We start from the raw sequence: 12,252 nt of genomic DNA, 5'->3' as shown, positions 1-12,252 counted from the left end.
CATAGTTCCAAATTGCCATCCAAAATAGTTGGATTCATTCACAACTCCACCAGGAGTGCATTAATGTCTGCATTTTACTCATTGTAGGATTCCAGGAAGAATATCGGAGCTGAGCCACAAAGAGCTCAGCTCTGGACTGGTCAGACAGCATTCCAATGTATAATTTATGTGTAGTCATGTGGTCTTTGTTCTGGGAGTTTGAAAAGAGCAGGCTGTACTTACCACGCCTCTGGCTTGTACTTCAAGGATTTGTCAAGCCAATGTAAATCCTCTATATGTATTACCTGCCTCTGACGTCATTGCATCAATAAAAAGTCAGGAAGGACGGGACCCTCTCTCTCTTGCTCTCTTCCTTTTTCTGTCTCTTACTCCTACCTGTTTGCTGGCCACATGGATCTCTCCAGTTAAGGAGAGCCAGTGTGCCTCTAAAGATTCTCTCTCTTTATTCTCTTTGTTCCTTCTCACCTCACTCCTGATTCCTTTTTCATGCATTCTGGTTAATTTCTATCTTCCTGCATTGTGTGCCCAGCAAAGGAAGATAGAAGGGAAGCCTCGTCCTTCCATGATAAGATATGATCTGCTGTCTATTTCTATTATTCTACTTCTCCCCTCGACCAGTCTCTCCTCCTCAAAATTATAATTCCTTTAGTTATTCCCTTTCAAGCAGCAATTACAGGTAAATTGCAAAATTTAGGACTTTCCTTTGCTCTCATGTTAGAGTGGATTTGATTTGCACTTCATTTATCTAATTATAAGTGATTTAGAACTCTTTTGAATATGCCTATGTATAGGTTTGATTTCTTCATCTGAAACTTGCCATTAATGTCACTTGCTCATTTTCAATTGGAAAATGGCTTGATTTTTTGTATAACTGATTTAACTGTTTAGATATTTGAGTAATTACATCCCTTTGAAAGTATTTTTTGTAAAGATTTCCCCCCCCCAATTCATTGCTTCCCTTCTAATTTTAGTTCCTTTGGTTTCACTTGAACAAAAAAATTTAATGTAATCAAATTTATTTATTTGATATTTTGTAATTTTGTGTAACTCTTGCTTGATCTTGAAATTTTTCCTTTCTCAAAGATCTGAGAGGTATATTCTTTTGTGTTCACCTAATTTACTTATAATTTCCTTTTTACAATCCATAATTCCCCCATTCTAAGTTTATCTTGGTGTAGGAAGTCAGATGTTGATATCAACCTAATCTGTCTGATACTATTATTCAACTTTCCCAGCAGTTTTTGTTAAAGAGCTGATTCTTATCCTGAAATCATCCTAAAACCAGGGCTTTTTGGGGTTTATCATTCACTGGTTTGCTGAGGTAAGATATTCTAAGTGTACTCCACTGATCTTCTCCTCCCTCTCTTGGTACTAAATTGTTTTGAAGATCATTGCTTTAAGATCCGGTAATTCTAGCCACCCATCCTTCCCATGTTTTTCATCTATTCTTTTGGTGTTCTTGATCTTTTCCTCATCTAGGTGAACTTTGTTATAGTTTTTTTTCTATTACAGTTAACATTTCCTTGTGAGTTTGATAGTTATAACACTGACTAAGTAAATTCATTTGTGTAGGATTGTCATTTTTAATATTTTAACTCATCCTATCGATGAGCAATTAATGTTTTACCAATTGTTTGTATCTAGTTTATTTGTGTGGAAAGTGTTTCATAGTTGTTTTCATAAAATTCTCTCGTTTTTCTTGGTATATAGATTTCTAAACATTTTGGATTGTCCAGGGTTAAATTAAAGGAAATTTCTTTTTCCAGCTTTTGCTGCTGAGATGTGTTGGGAATACATAGAAATGCTGATGATTTATGTGGGTTTATTTTATATCCCTCAACTTTGTTAACATCAATGATTTATCCCACTAGTTTCTTAGTTGATTCTCTAGGATTAATTAAGTGGACCATCAGATCATCTTTAAAGAGGGATAACTTGGTCTCCTCATTGTCTATTTTCATATCTTGCACTTCTTATTCTCCTCAAATTGTGACAGCAAATGCATGTCATCTTATGTTCTCAATGGTTAGTGACCTTGCAATAGTGCACTCAAATGTTAAAAAGAGAGACGCCTTTATATTTCTTGATATATACATGAACCTACATTCATGTAGCATTGAGCCCAACTGAATTAGACTCCACCTAACAGCCACTGAACTTTTGTAGCAGGAATAAAAGCCTTCCAAGCATTCAGCTGCTCACACCCAGGAAACCAATTCATATTCTCTATCAAGCAAAGATGGAAATACTGACTATAATTTTCCAATTCACCTGTGTCAAATTATTTTCTCCCAGTCTTAGTTTTGTGGTCTGAGATTGTTCAGGCACTTCCAATGACTGTTTCTTCTCCACTTCTTTACTGGATAATTTTTCTTTTCTTCTTATTTGTTCTCTGATTGTTTTAAGAGGCATACCTGCTTTCGATTGCTTTTCTTTCTCTTTTTTCAGTGGGAACCTAGATGCAAAGTGCTTGTTTTAGGAAACATAGTTGAGTAGAAACCAAGACTGTCATCATATTACAGCAAATTTGCCTGGGCTTCTATAAAAACAAAATTCATTTATTTGTGAGGCAGAACAGATTGATGTAGACATTCACTGAGCAGAAAGACTTTCAACTGAGTTATTGATAGCTGCTGCTCAACAAGTTCCACAATAGAACAAGCTGATGGTCATTTATACATTCATATGATTGTGTATGTGTATACATAAGGTACACACTTGGGTTTATATTTCTTTCTTGGCAAAAAACAAACAAGTAAAAAGCAGCCAAGGCTGAAGTTAATGTAGAATGAATCTGAAACCACATTTTCAGAGCAAAGTGACCTTACTGTGAAATACTCCATTGAATGATTTTCAGAAACTTACCTTATGAAATGATGGAGCACAGGTATTGAAGATTCCTTGGAAGAAGGAACAGTCAGTTTTGGAGTTTCTTCCACAGGGATTTTATTCTCCTCACTTTCATTGCCATGATGATCCTTTACATTAAATGGCAGCTTATTACAATTGACAGTCATGTTATCTTCAGGCAATTTTTCTCCAAATCCATCCACTGGTGTTTCCATTTCACTGTGTTGAGCCTTGTTTTCTTCCTCTTCAACCTAAAAGGAAATCATAGGATTTTTGTATAATTATTTTTTTAAAAAAGCGAATTTATTAAGGTACTAAAATATCATCTATGTTGATACTAAAACCCAGAGCTCCTAGAAACATCCCTACCACCACTGGTCAGCATCTTTTTAGCTACTTCTGGTTGCAGAGTTGCCTAGAACCCTGAAATGTTCAATGATTTGTTAATTATAAGAGAAGCAGGACTTGAAAGTAGTTGTTCCTTGCTCAATATCCAGTATATGTGGATAGCTCTTAGGTTCTGAAATATACAAACAAGTATCCATAGTATTCTGTATTCTATTTTTTTTCACCTTTGCAAAGAATAACAATACAAATTTTTAGATGTTTTGTTGAAAGGAGAAAAACTTTCTTCAATATTTGAAACAGTGGCTCGTTTTTTTCCTCATTTTGTTTTCTCATCCTTTTTTTTTCATATTGTCATTTTCTCTTTAAGAAGCAGACAGAATCCTCCTGAAAACACTAGGAAGGATAGGAATATATGACTCCTTCCTAAGAATCATAAAGCATGTATATCTAAAACCATCAGTAATTGTCATCTGCAATGGGGAGAAGTTAGAAATCTTCTCAGTGAGATTAGCAATGAAACAAGGATGTCCACTTTCAACTCTATTTTTAACATTGTACTAGAAATAATCACAGCAACAATTTAGAGAAGAAGAAATGGAAGGGATTAAAATAGGCACCGAGGAGTTTCCAAAGTTTCACTCTTTTCTGTTGATGTGATGCTCTAACCGAAGAATGGAAAGAATGAACTGAAAAGCTTCTGGAAATAACCACCAACATTATTAAAGTTGCAGGATGAAAAAATAAAGCCACATAAATCATCAGTATTTCTATTTATTGTGGACACAGCGCAGTAGCAAGAGAAACTTTATTTCAAATCACTCTAGGCAATGGAAACTATCTTCTAGGATGAACATAGAATTATATGAGCTCAGCTACAAAGCCCTTTTCACAGAATTATAACTAAATCCTCACAAATAGAGAGAACATTACATGCTCCTTGGTAGGACAAGATTTATTATAATAATAATAGTAATCATCCCTTTGGGTTATAAGCCCAACTCTTCTATGACTGATCAAAGGGTAAACAGGCTTTTAAAGCATAGTCCCAAATTGCCATCCAAAATAGTGGGATCCATTCACAACTCCATCAGGAGTGCATTAATGTCCCCATTTTACTAATCCCCTGCAAAATTTATGATTTTCCTTTGCTCTCATGTTAGAGTGGATTTTATTTGCACTTCATTTCTATAATTATAAATGATTTAGAACAATTTTGAATATGCCTATATATAGGTTTGATTTCTTCATTGGAAAATTGTCATTCATGTCAATTGCTCATTTTTCAATTGGAAAATGGGTTGATTTTTTGCACAACTTACTTAACTCCTTAGATATTTGAGTAATTAGAGCCTTGCCCAAGGATTTACTTTTAAAGCTTTTTTCTCAATTCATTGCTTCCCTTCTAATTTTGTTTCCTTTGGTTTCATTTGTGCAAACCCTTTTTAATTTAATGTAATCATATTTAGTCATTTGACATTTTGTAATTTTGTCTAGCTGTTGCTTGTTCTTGAAATTTTTCCTTTCACAGTGACCTGACAGGTATATACTTTTGTGTTCACCTAATTTACTTATACTTTCTTCCTTTTTGAAATCCATCATTCACCCATTTTAAGTTTATCTTGGTGTAGGAAGTCAGATGTTGATATCAACCTAATCGATCTGATACTGTTTTCCAGCTTTCCCAGCAGTTTTTGTTAAAGAGCTGATTCTTATCCTGAAATCATTCTGAAACCAGGGCTTTTTGGGGTTTATCATTCACTGGTTCGCTGAGGTAAGATATTCTAAGTGTACTCCACTGATCTTCTCCTCCCTCTCTTACTACACTAAATTGTTTTGAAGATCATTGCTTTAAGATCCGGTAATTCTAGCCACCCGACCTTCCCATGTTTTTCATCTATTCTCTTGGTATTCTTGATCTTTTCCTCATCTAGGTGAACTTTGTTACAGTTTTTTCTAATATAGTCAAAAAATTTCTTGGGAGTTTGGTAGGTATGACACTGACTAAATAAATTCATTTGTGTAGCATTGTCATTTTTAATATTTTAACTCATCGCATGGATGAGCATTTAATATTTTACCAATTGTTTGTATCTAGTTTTGATTTGGTAGATAGAATTTCATAGTTGTGTTCATAAAATTCCCTCATTTTTCCTGGCAAATAGATTTCTAAACATTTTGGACTGTCCAGGGTTAAATTAAAGGAAATTTCTGTTTCCAGCTTTTGCTGCTGAGATGTGTTGGGAATACATAGAAATGCTGATGATTTATGTGGGTTTATTTTATATCTGTCAACTTTGTTAACATCAATGATTTATCCCACTAGTTTCTTAGTTGATTCTCTAGGATTAATTAAGTGGACCATCAGATCATCTTTAAAGAGGGATAACTTGGTCTCCTCATTGTCTATTTTTGTACCTTTCATTTCTTATTCTCCTGTAATTGTGACAGCAAATGCATGTCATCTTATGTTCTCCATGGTTATTGACCTTGCAACAGTACACTCAAATGTTAAAAAAATAGAGACACCTTTATATTTCTTGATATATACATGAACCTACATTCATGTAGCATTGAGCCCAACTGAATTAGACTCCACCTAACAGCCACTGAACTTTTGTAGCAGGAATAAAAGCCTTCCAAGCATTCAGCTGCTCACACCCAGGAAACCAATTCATATTCTCTATCAAGCAAAGATGGAAATACTGACTATAATTTTCCAATTCACCTGTGTCAAATTATTTTCTCCCAGTCTTAGTTTTGTGGTCTGAGATTGTTCAGGCACTTCCAATGACTGTTTCTTCTCCACTTCTTTACTGGATAATTTTTCTTTTCTTCTTATTTGTTCTCTGATTGTTTTAAGAGGCATACCTGCTTTCGATTGCTTTTCTTTCTCTTTTTTCAGTGGGAACCTAGATGCAAAGTGCTTGTTTTAGGAAACATAGCTGAGTAGAAACCAAGAATGTCATCTTATTTCATCAAATTTGTCTGGGCTTCTAAAAATACAAAATTCATTTATTTGTGAGGCAGAACAGATTGATGTAGACATTCACTGAGCAGGAAGACTTTCAACCGAGTTATTGATAGCTGCTGCTCAACAAGTTCCACAATAGAACAAGCTGATGGTCATTTATACATTCATATGATTGTGTATGTGTATACATAAGGTACACACTTGGGTTTATATTTCTTTCTTGGCAAAAAACAAACAAGTAAAAAGCAGCCAAGGCTGAAGTTAATGTAGAATGAATCTGAAACCACATTTTCAGAGCAAAGTGACCTTACTGTGAAATACTCCATTGAATGATTTTCAGAAACTTACCTTATGAAATGATGGAGCACAGGTATTGAAGATTCCTTGGAAGAAGGAACAGTCAGTTTTGGGGTTTCTTCCACAGGGATTTTATTCTCCTCACTTTCATTGCCATGATGATCCTTTACATTAAATGGCAGCTTATTACAATTGACAGTCATGTTATCTTCAGGCAATTTTTCTCCAAATCCATCCACTGGTGTTTCCATTTCACTGTGTTGAGCCTTGTTTTCTTCCTCTTCAACCTAAAAGGAAATCATAGGATTTTTGTATAATTATTTTTTAAAAAAAAGCGAATTTAATAAGGTACTAAAATATCATCTATGTTGATACTAAAACCCAGAGCTCCTAGAAACATCCCTACCACCACTGGTCAGCATCTTTTTAGCTACTTCTGGTTGCAGAGTTGCCTAGAACCCTGAAATGTTCAATGATTTGTTAATTATAAGAGAAGCAGGACTTGAAAGTAGTTGTTCCTTGCTCAATATCCAGTATATGTGGATAGCTCTTAGGTTCTGAAATATACAAACAAGTATCCATAGTATTCTGTATTCTAATTTTTTCACCTTTGCAAAGAATAACAATACATTAGATGTTTTGTTTGAAAGGAGAAAAACTTTCTTCAACATTTGAAACAGTGGCTCGTTTTCTTCCTCATTTTGTTTTCTCATCCTTTTTTTTCATATTATCACTTTTTCTCTTTAAGAAGCAGACAGAATCCTCCTGAAAACACTAGGAAGGATAGGAATATATGACTCCTTCCTAAGAATCATAAGGCATATATATCTAAAACCATCAGTAATTGTCATCTGCAATGGGGAGAAGTTAGAAATCTTCCCAATGAGATCAGCAATGAAGCAAGGATGCCCACTCTCACCTCTAATTTTTTTAACATTGTACTAGAAACAATCACAGCAACAATTTAGAGAAGAAGAAATGGAAGGGATTAAAATAGGCACCGAGGAGATGAAAGTCTCATTCTTTTCAGTCAATGTGATGCTCTACCTGAAGAATGGAAAGAATGAACTCAAAAGCTCCTGGAAATAACCACCAACTTTAGTAAAGTTGCAGGATGAAAAAATAAAGCCACACAAATCATCAGTATTTCTATTTATTTTTGACACAACACAGTAGCAAGAGGAACTTTATTTCAAATCACTCTAGGCAATGGAAACTATCTTCTAGGATGAACATAGAATTATATGAGCTCAGCTACAAAGCCCTTTTCACAGAATTATAACTAATTCCTAACAAATGGAGAGAATATTACATGCTCCTTGGTAGGAGAAGACATATTAAAATAATAATAGTAATCATCTCTTTGGGGTATAAGCCCAGCTCTTCTATGACTGATCAACGGGTAAACAGGCTTTTAAAGAACAGTCCCAAATTGTCATCCAAAATAGTGGGATCCATTTACAACTCCATCAGGAGTGCATTAATGTCCCCATTTTACTAATCCCCTGCAAAATTTATGACTTTCCTTTGCTCTCATGTTAGAGTGGATTTTATTTGCACTTCATTTCTATAATTATAAATGATTTAGAACACTTTTGAATATGCCTATATATAGGTTTGATTTCTTCATTGGAAAATTGCCATTCATGTCACTTGCCCATTTTTCAATTGGAAAATGGGTTGATTTTTTGCACAACTTACTTAACTCCTTAGATATTGGAGTATTTAGAGCCTTGCCCAAGGATTTACTTTTAAAGATTTTTTTTCTCAATTCATTGCTTCCCTTCTAATTTTGTTTCCTTTGGTTTTATTTGTGCAAACCCTTTTTAATTTAATGTAATCATATTTAGTCATTTGACATTTTGTAATTTTGTCTAGCTGTTGCTTGTTCTTGAAAGTTTTTCTTTCACAGCGATCTGACAGGTATATTCTTTTGTGTTCACCTAATTTACTTATACTTTCCTTTTTGAAATCCATCATTCACCCATTTTAAGTTTATCTTGGTGTAGGAAGTCAGATGTTGATATCAACCTAATCGGTCTGATACTATTATCCAACTTTCCCAGCAGTTTTTGTTAAAGAGCTGATTCTTATCCTGAAATCATCCTGAACCAGGGCTTTTTGGGGTTTATTATTCACTGGTTTGCTGAGGTAAGATATTTTAAGTCTTTGCCACTGATCTCCTCCCTCTCTTGCTACACCAAATTGTTTTGAAGACTATTGCTTTAACATCCGGTAATTCTAGCCACCCATCCTTCCCATGTTTTTCATCTATTCTCTTCGTATTCTAGTTCTTTTCCTCATCTAGGTGAACTTTGTTATAGTTTTTTTCTAGTATAGTCAAAAATTTCTTGGGAGTTTGGTAGGTATGACACTGACTAAATAAATTCATTTGTGTAGCATTGTCATTTTTAATATTTTAACTCATTGCATCGATGAGCATTTAATATTTTACCAATTGTTTGTATCTAGTTTTGATTTGGTAGATAGAATTTCATAGTTGTGTTCATAAAATTCCCTCGTTTTTCCTGGCAAATAGATTTCTAAACATTTTGGATCATCCAGTGTGTTTTTAAAGGAAATTTCTGTTTCCAGCTTTTGCTGCTGAGATGTGTTGGGAATACATAGAAATGCTGATGATTTATGTGGGTTTATTTTATATCCGTCAACTTTGTTAACATCAATGATTTATCCCACTAGTTTCTTAGTTGATTCTCTAGGATTAATTAAGTGGACCATCAGATCATCTTTAAAGAGGGATAACTTGGTCTCCTCATTGTCTATTTTCATATCTTGCACTTCTTATTCTCCTCTAATTGTGACAGCAAATGCATGTCATCTTATGTTCTCCATGGTTAGTGACCTTGCAACAGTGCACTCAAATGTTAAAAATAGAGGCACCTTTATATTTTTTGATATATACATGAACTTACATTCATGTAGCATTGAGCCCAACTGAATTAGACTCCACCTAATAGCCACTGAACTTTTGTAGCAGAAATAATACTTTCCAAGCATTCAGCTGCTCACATCCAGGAAACCAATTCATAGTCTCTATCAAGCAAAGATGAAAATACTGTCTGTAAATTTCCAATTCACCTGTGTCAAATTATTTTCTCCTGGTCTTAGTTCTCTGGTCCAAGATTGTTTAGTTTCCCATGACTGTTTCTTCACCACTTCTTTACTGGATCCTTTTCTTTTTATTTGTTCTCTGATTGTTTTCAGAGGCATACTTGCCTTCGATTGCTTTTCTTTCTCTTTTTTCAGTGGGAACCTAGATGCAAAGTGCTTGTTTTAGGAAAAACAGTAGAGTAGAAACCAAGACTGTCATCTTATTTTAGCAAATTTGTCTGGGCTTCTAAAAAAACAAAATTCATTTATTTGTGAGGCAGAACAGATTGATGTAGACATTCACTGAGCAGAAAGACTTTCTACTGAGTTATTGATAGAAGCTGCCCAACAATTTCCACAACAGAACAAACTGATGGTCATTTATAAATTCATATAATTGTGTGTATGTGTGCATACATAAGGTACACACTTGTTATATTTCTTTCTTGGCAAAAAACAAACAAGTAAAAAGCAGCCAAGGCTGAAGTTAATGTAGAATGAATCTGAAACCACATTTTCAGAGCAAAGTGACCTTACTGTGAAATACTCCATTGAATGATTTTTCAGAAACTTACCTCATGAAACGATGGAGCACAGGTATTGAAGATTCCTTGGAAGAAGGAACAGTCAGTTTTGGAGTTTTTTCCGCAGGGATTTTATTCTCCTCACTTTTATTGCCATGATGATCCTTTTTATTACTTGGTAGCTTATTAAAATTGACCGTCATTTTATCTTCAGGTAGTTTTTCTCCAAATCCCTCCAGTGGTGTTTCCATTTCACTGTGTTGAGGCTTGTTCTTTTGCTCTTCAACCTACAAAGAAATTATAAAACTTGGTATAATTATTTTTTTAAAGTGAATTTATTAAGGTATAAAAATAAGGTTTATGTTGGAAATAAAACCCAGACCTCCTAATAAACACACTACTGCTTCTGTTCAGTAACTTTTTAGCTAATTCTGTTTGTACAGTAGGATAGGATCCTGAAATGTTAAATGATTTTTTTATTTTAGCTGAAGCAGAACTGGAAAATCGGTGTTCCTTTCTCAATAGCCAATACACTTGGATAACATGTAGGTTCTGAAATATATGCAGAAGTATCTATGGTATTCTACATTCTACTAATTTTTTCAATGTTGGAAAGAAAAATAATATATTTTTAGATGTTTTGTTTCAAAGGAGAAAAACTTGCTTCAACATTTGAAACAGTGGCTCGCCATCTTCCTCATTTTTTTTCTCATCTTTTTTTCATATTGTCACTTTTTCCCTTTAAGAAGCAGAGAGAATACTCCTGAAAACACTAGGAAGGATAGGAATATATGAACCCTTCCCCTAAATCATAAAGCATATATATCTAAAACCATCAGGAATTATCATCTGCAAAGGGGAGAAGTTAGAAATCTTCCCAAAGAGATCAGCAGTGAAGCAAGGATGCCCACTCTCACCTCTATTTTTAACATTGTACTAGAAACACTCACAGCAGCAATTTAAAGAAGAACAAGGAATGGAAGGGATTAAAATAGGACCAAGGAGACCAAACTCTCACTCTCTGCAGTCGATGTGATGCTCGAACCGAAGAATGGAAAGAATGAACTCAAAAGCTTCTGGAAATAACCAATAATTTTAGCAAATTTGCAGGTTGAAAAAATAAAGCTACATAAATCCCCAGCATTTCTATTTATTGGCAACACTACTCAGCAGGAAGAGAAACTTCTTTTCAGATAATTCTAGGCAATCGAAAATATCTTCTAGGATGAACATAGGAATCATATGAACTCATCTACAAAGCCCTTTTCACACAAGTATAACTAAATCCTAACAAATGGAGAGAACATGACATGCTCCTGGGTAGGACAAGACATATAATAATAATGAAAGTAATAATCTCTTTGGGATATAAGCCCTGCTGTTGTATGACTGGATCAAAGGGCCAACAGGCTTTTAAAGCCCTTTGGGCATAGTTCCACATTGACATCCACAATAGTTGGATCCATTCACAACTCCACCAGCAGTGCATTAACGTCTCATTTTACACATCCCCTGCAAAATTTATGTCTTTCCTTTGTTCTCACGTTAGCCGATATTCTATGAGAGGTGATACCTCAGAGGGGATTTTATTTGCACTTTATTTCTCTAATTATAAATGATTGAGAACACTTTTCCATATGCATATAAATAGTTTTGATTTGTTCATCTGAAAATTGCCATTAATGTCACTTGCCCAGTTTTCAATTGGAAAATGGTTTTAGTTTTTTGTACAACTGACTTAACTCCTTAGATATTTGACTAATTATACCCTTTTTAAAAGATTTTTTCTATAAATTTTTTCCCAATTCATTGCTTCCCATCTAATTTGCTTTTTATTTGTTTGTACAAAAACATTTCAATTTAATGTAATCAAATTTATTCATTTATATATTTCTTAATTTTGTCTATCTCTTGCGTGGTCTTGAAATTTTTCCTTTCCCAGAGATCTGACAGATATACTCTTTTGTGTTCACCTAATTTACTTATAGTTTCCTTTGTGCAATCCATCATTCACCCATTCTGAGTTAATCATGGGGAAGGGTGTCAGATGTTGATATCAACCTAATCTCTATGATACTGTTTTCCAATTTTCCCAGCAGTTTTTGTAAAAGAGCTGATTCTTATCCTGAAATCATCCTGAAACCTGGTGTT

The 12,252-nt window shown here is 34.3% G+C and overlaps 1 protein-coding gene across 2 annotated transcripts in view; it reads right to left on the bottom strand.

The window, feature by feature from the left end:
- The window catches only part of LOC100032444 (titin homolog), a 281,885-nt gene that overhangs the window by 38,265 nt on the left and 231,368 nt on the right, over positions 1-12,252 (bottom strand). For both annotated transcript variants that reach the window (XM_056797347.1, XM_056797346.1), the window contains exons 35-40: positions 10,153-10,388; positions 9,566-9,740; positions 6,518-6,753; positions 5,924-6,107; positions 2,866-3,101; positions 2,272-2,455 (exon numbers count right to left, since the gene is read on the bottom strand). In XM_056797347.1, coding sequence (XP_056653325.1) covers positions 2,272-2,455; positions 2,866-3,101; positions 5,924-6,107; positions 6,518-6,753; positions 9,566-9,740; positions 10,153-10,388 — 1,251 coding nt within the window. The remainder of the gene's footprint in view (positions 1-2,271; positions 2,456-2,865; positions 3,102-5,923; positions 6,108-6,517; positions 6,754-9,565; positions 9,741-10,152; positions 10,389-12,252) is intronic.

The sequence above is a fragment of the Monodelphis domestica genome, chromosome 5 (genome assembly GCF_027887165.1).
Source record: "Monodelphis domestica isolate mMonDom1 chromosome 5, mMonDom1.pri, whole genome shotgun sequence".
In the NCBI taxonomy this organism is placed as follows: domain Eukaryota; kingdom Metazoa; phylum Chordata; class Mammalia; order Didelphimorphia; family Didelphidae; genus Monodelphis; species Monodelphis domestica.
Note: the sequence above shows the minus strand (reverse complement) of the source record. Positions and strands in the feature narration are given on the sequence as shown.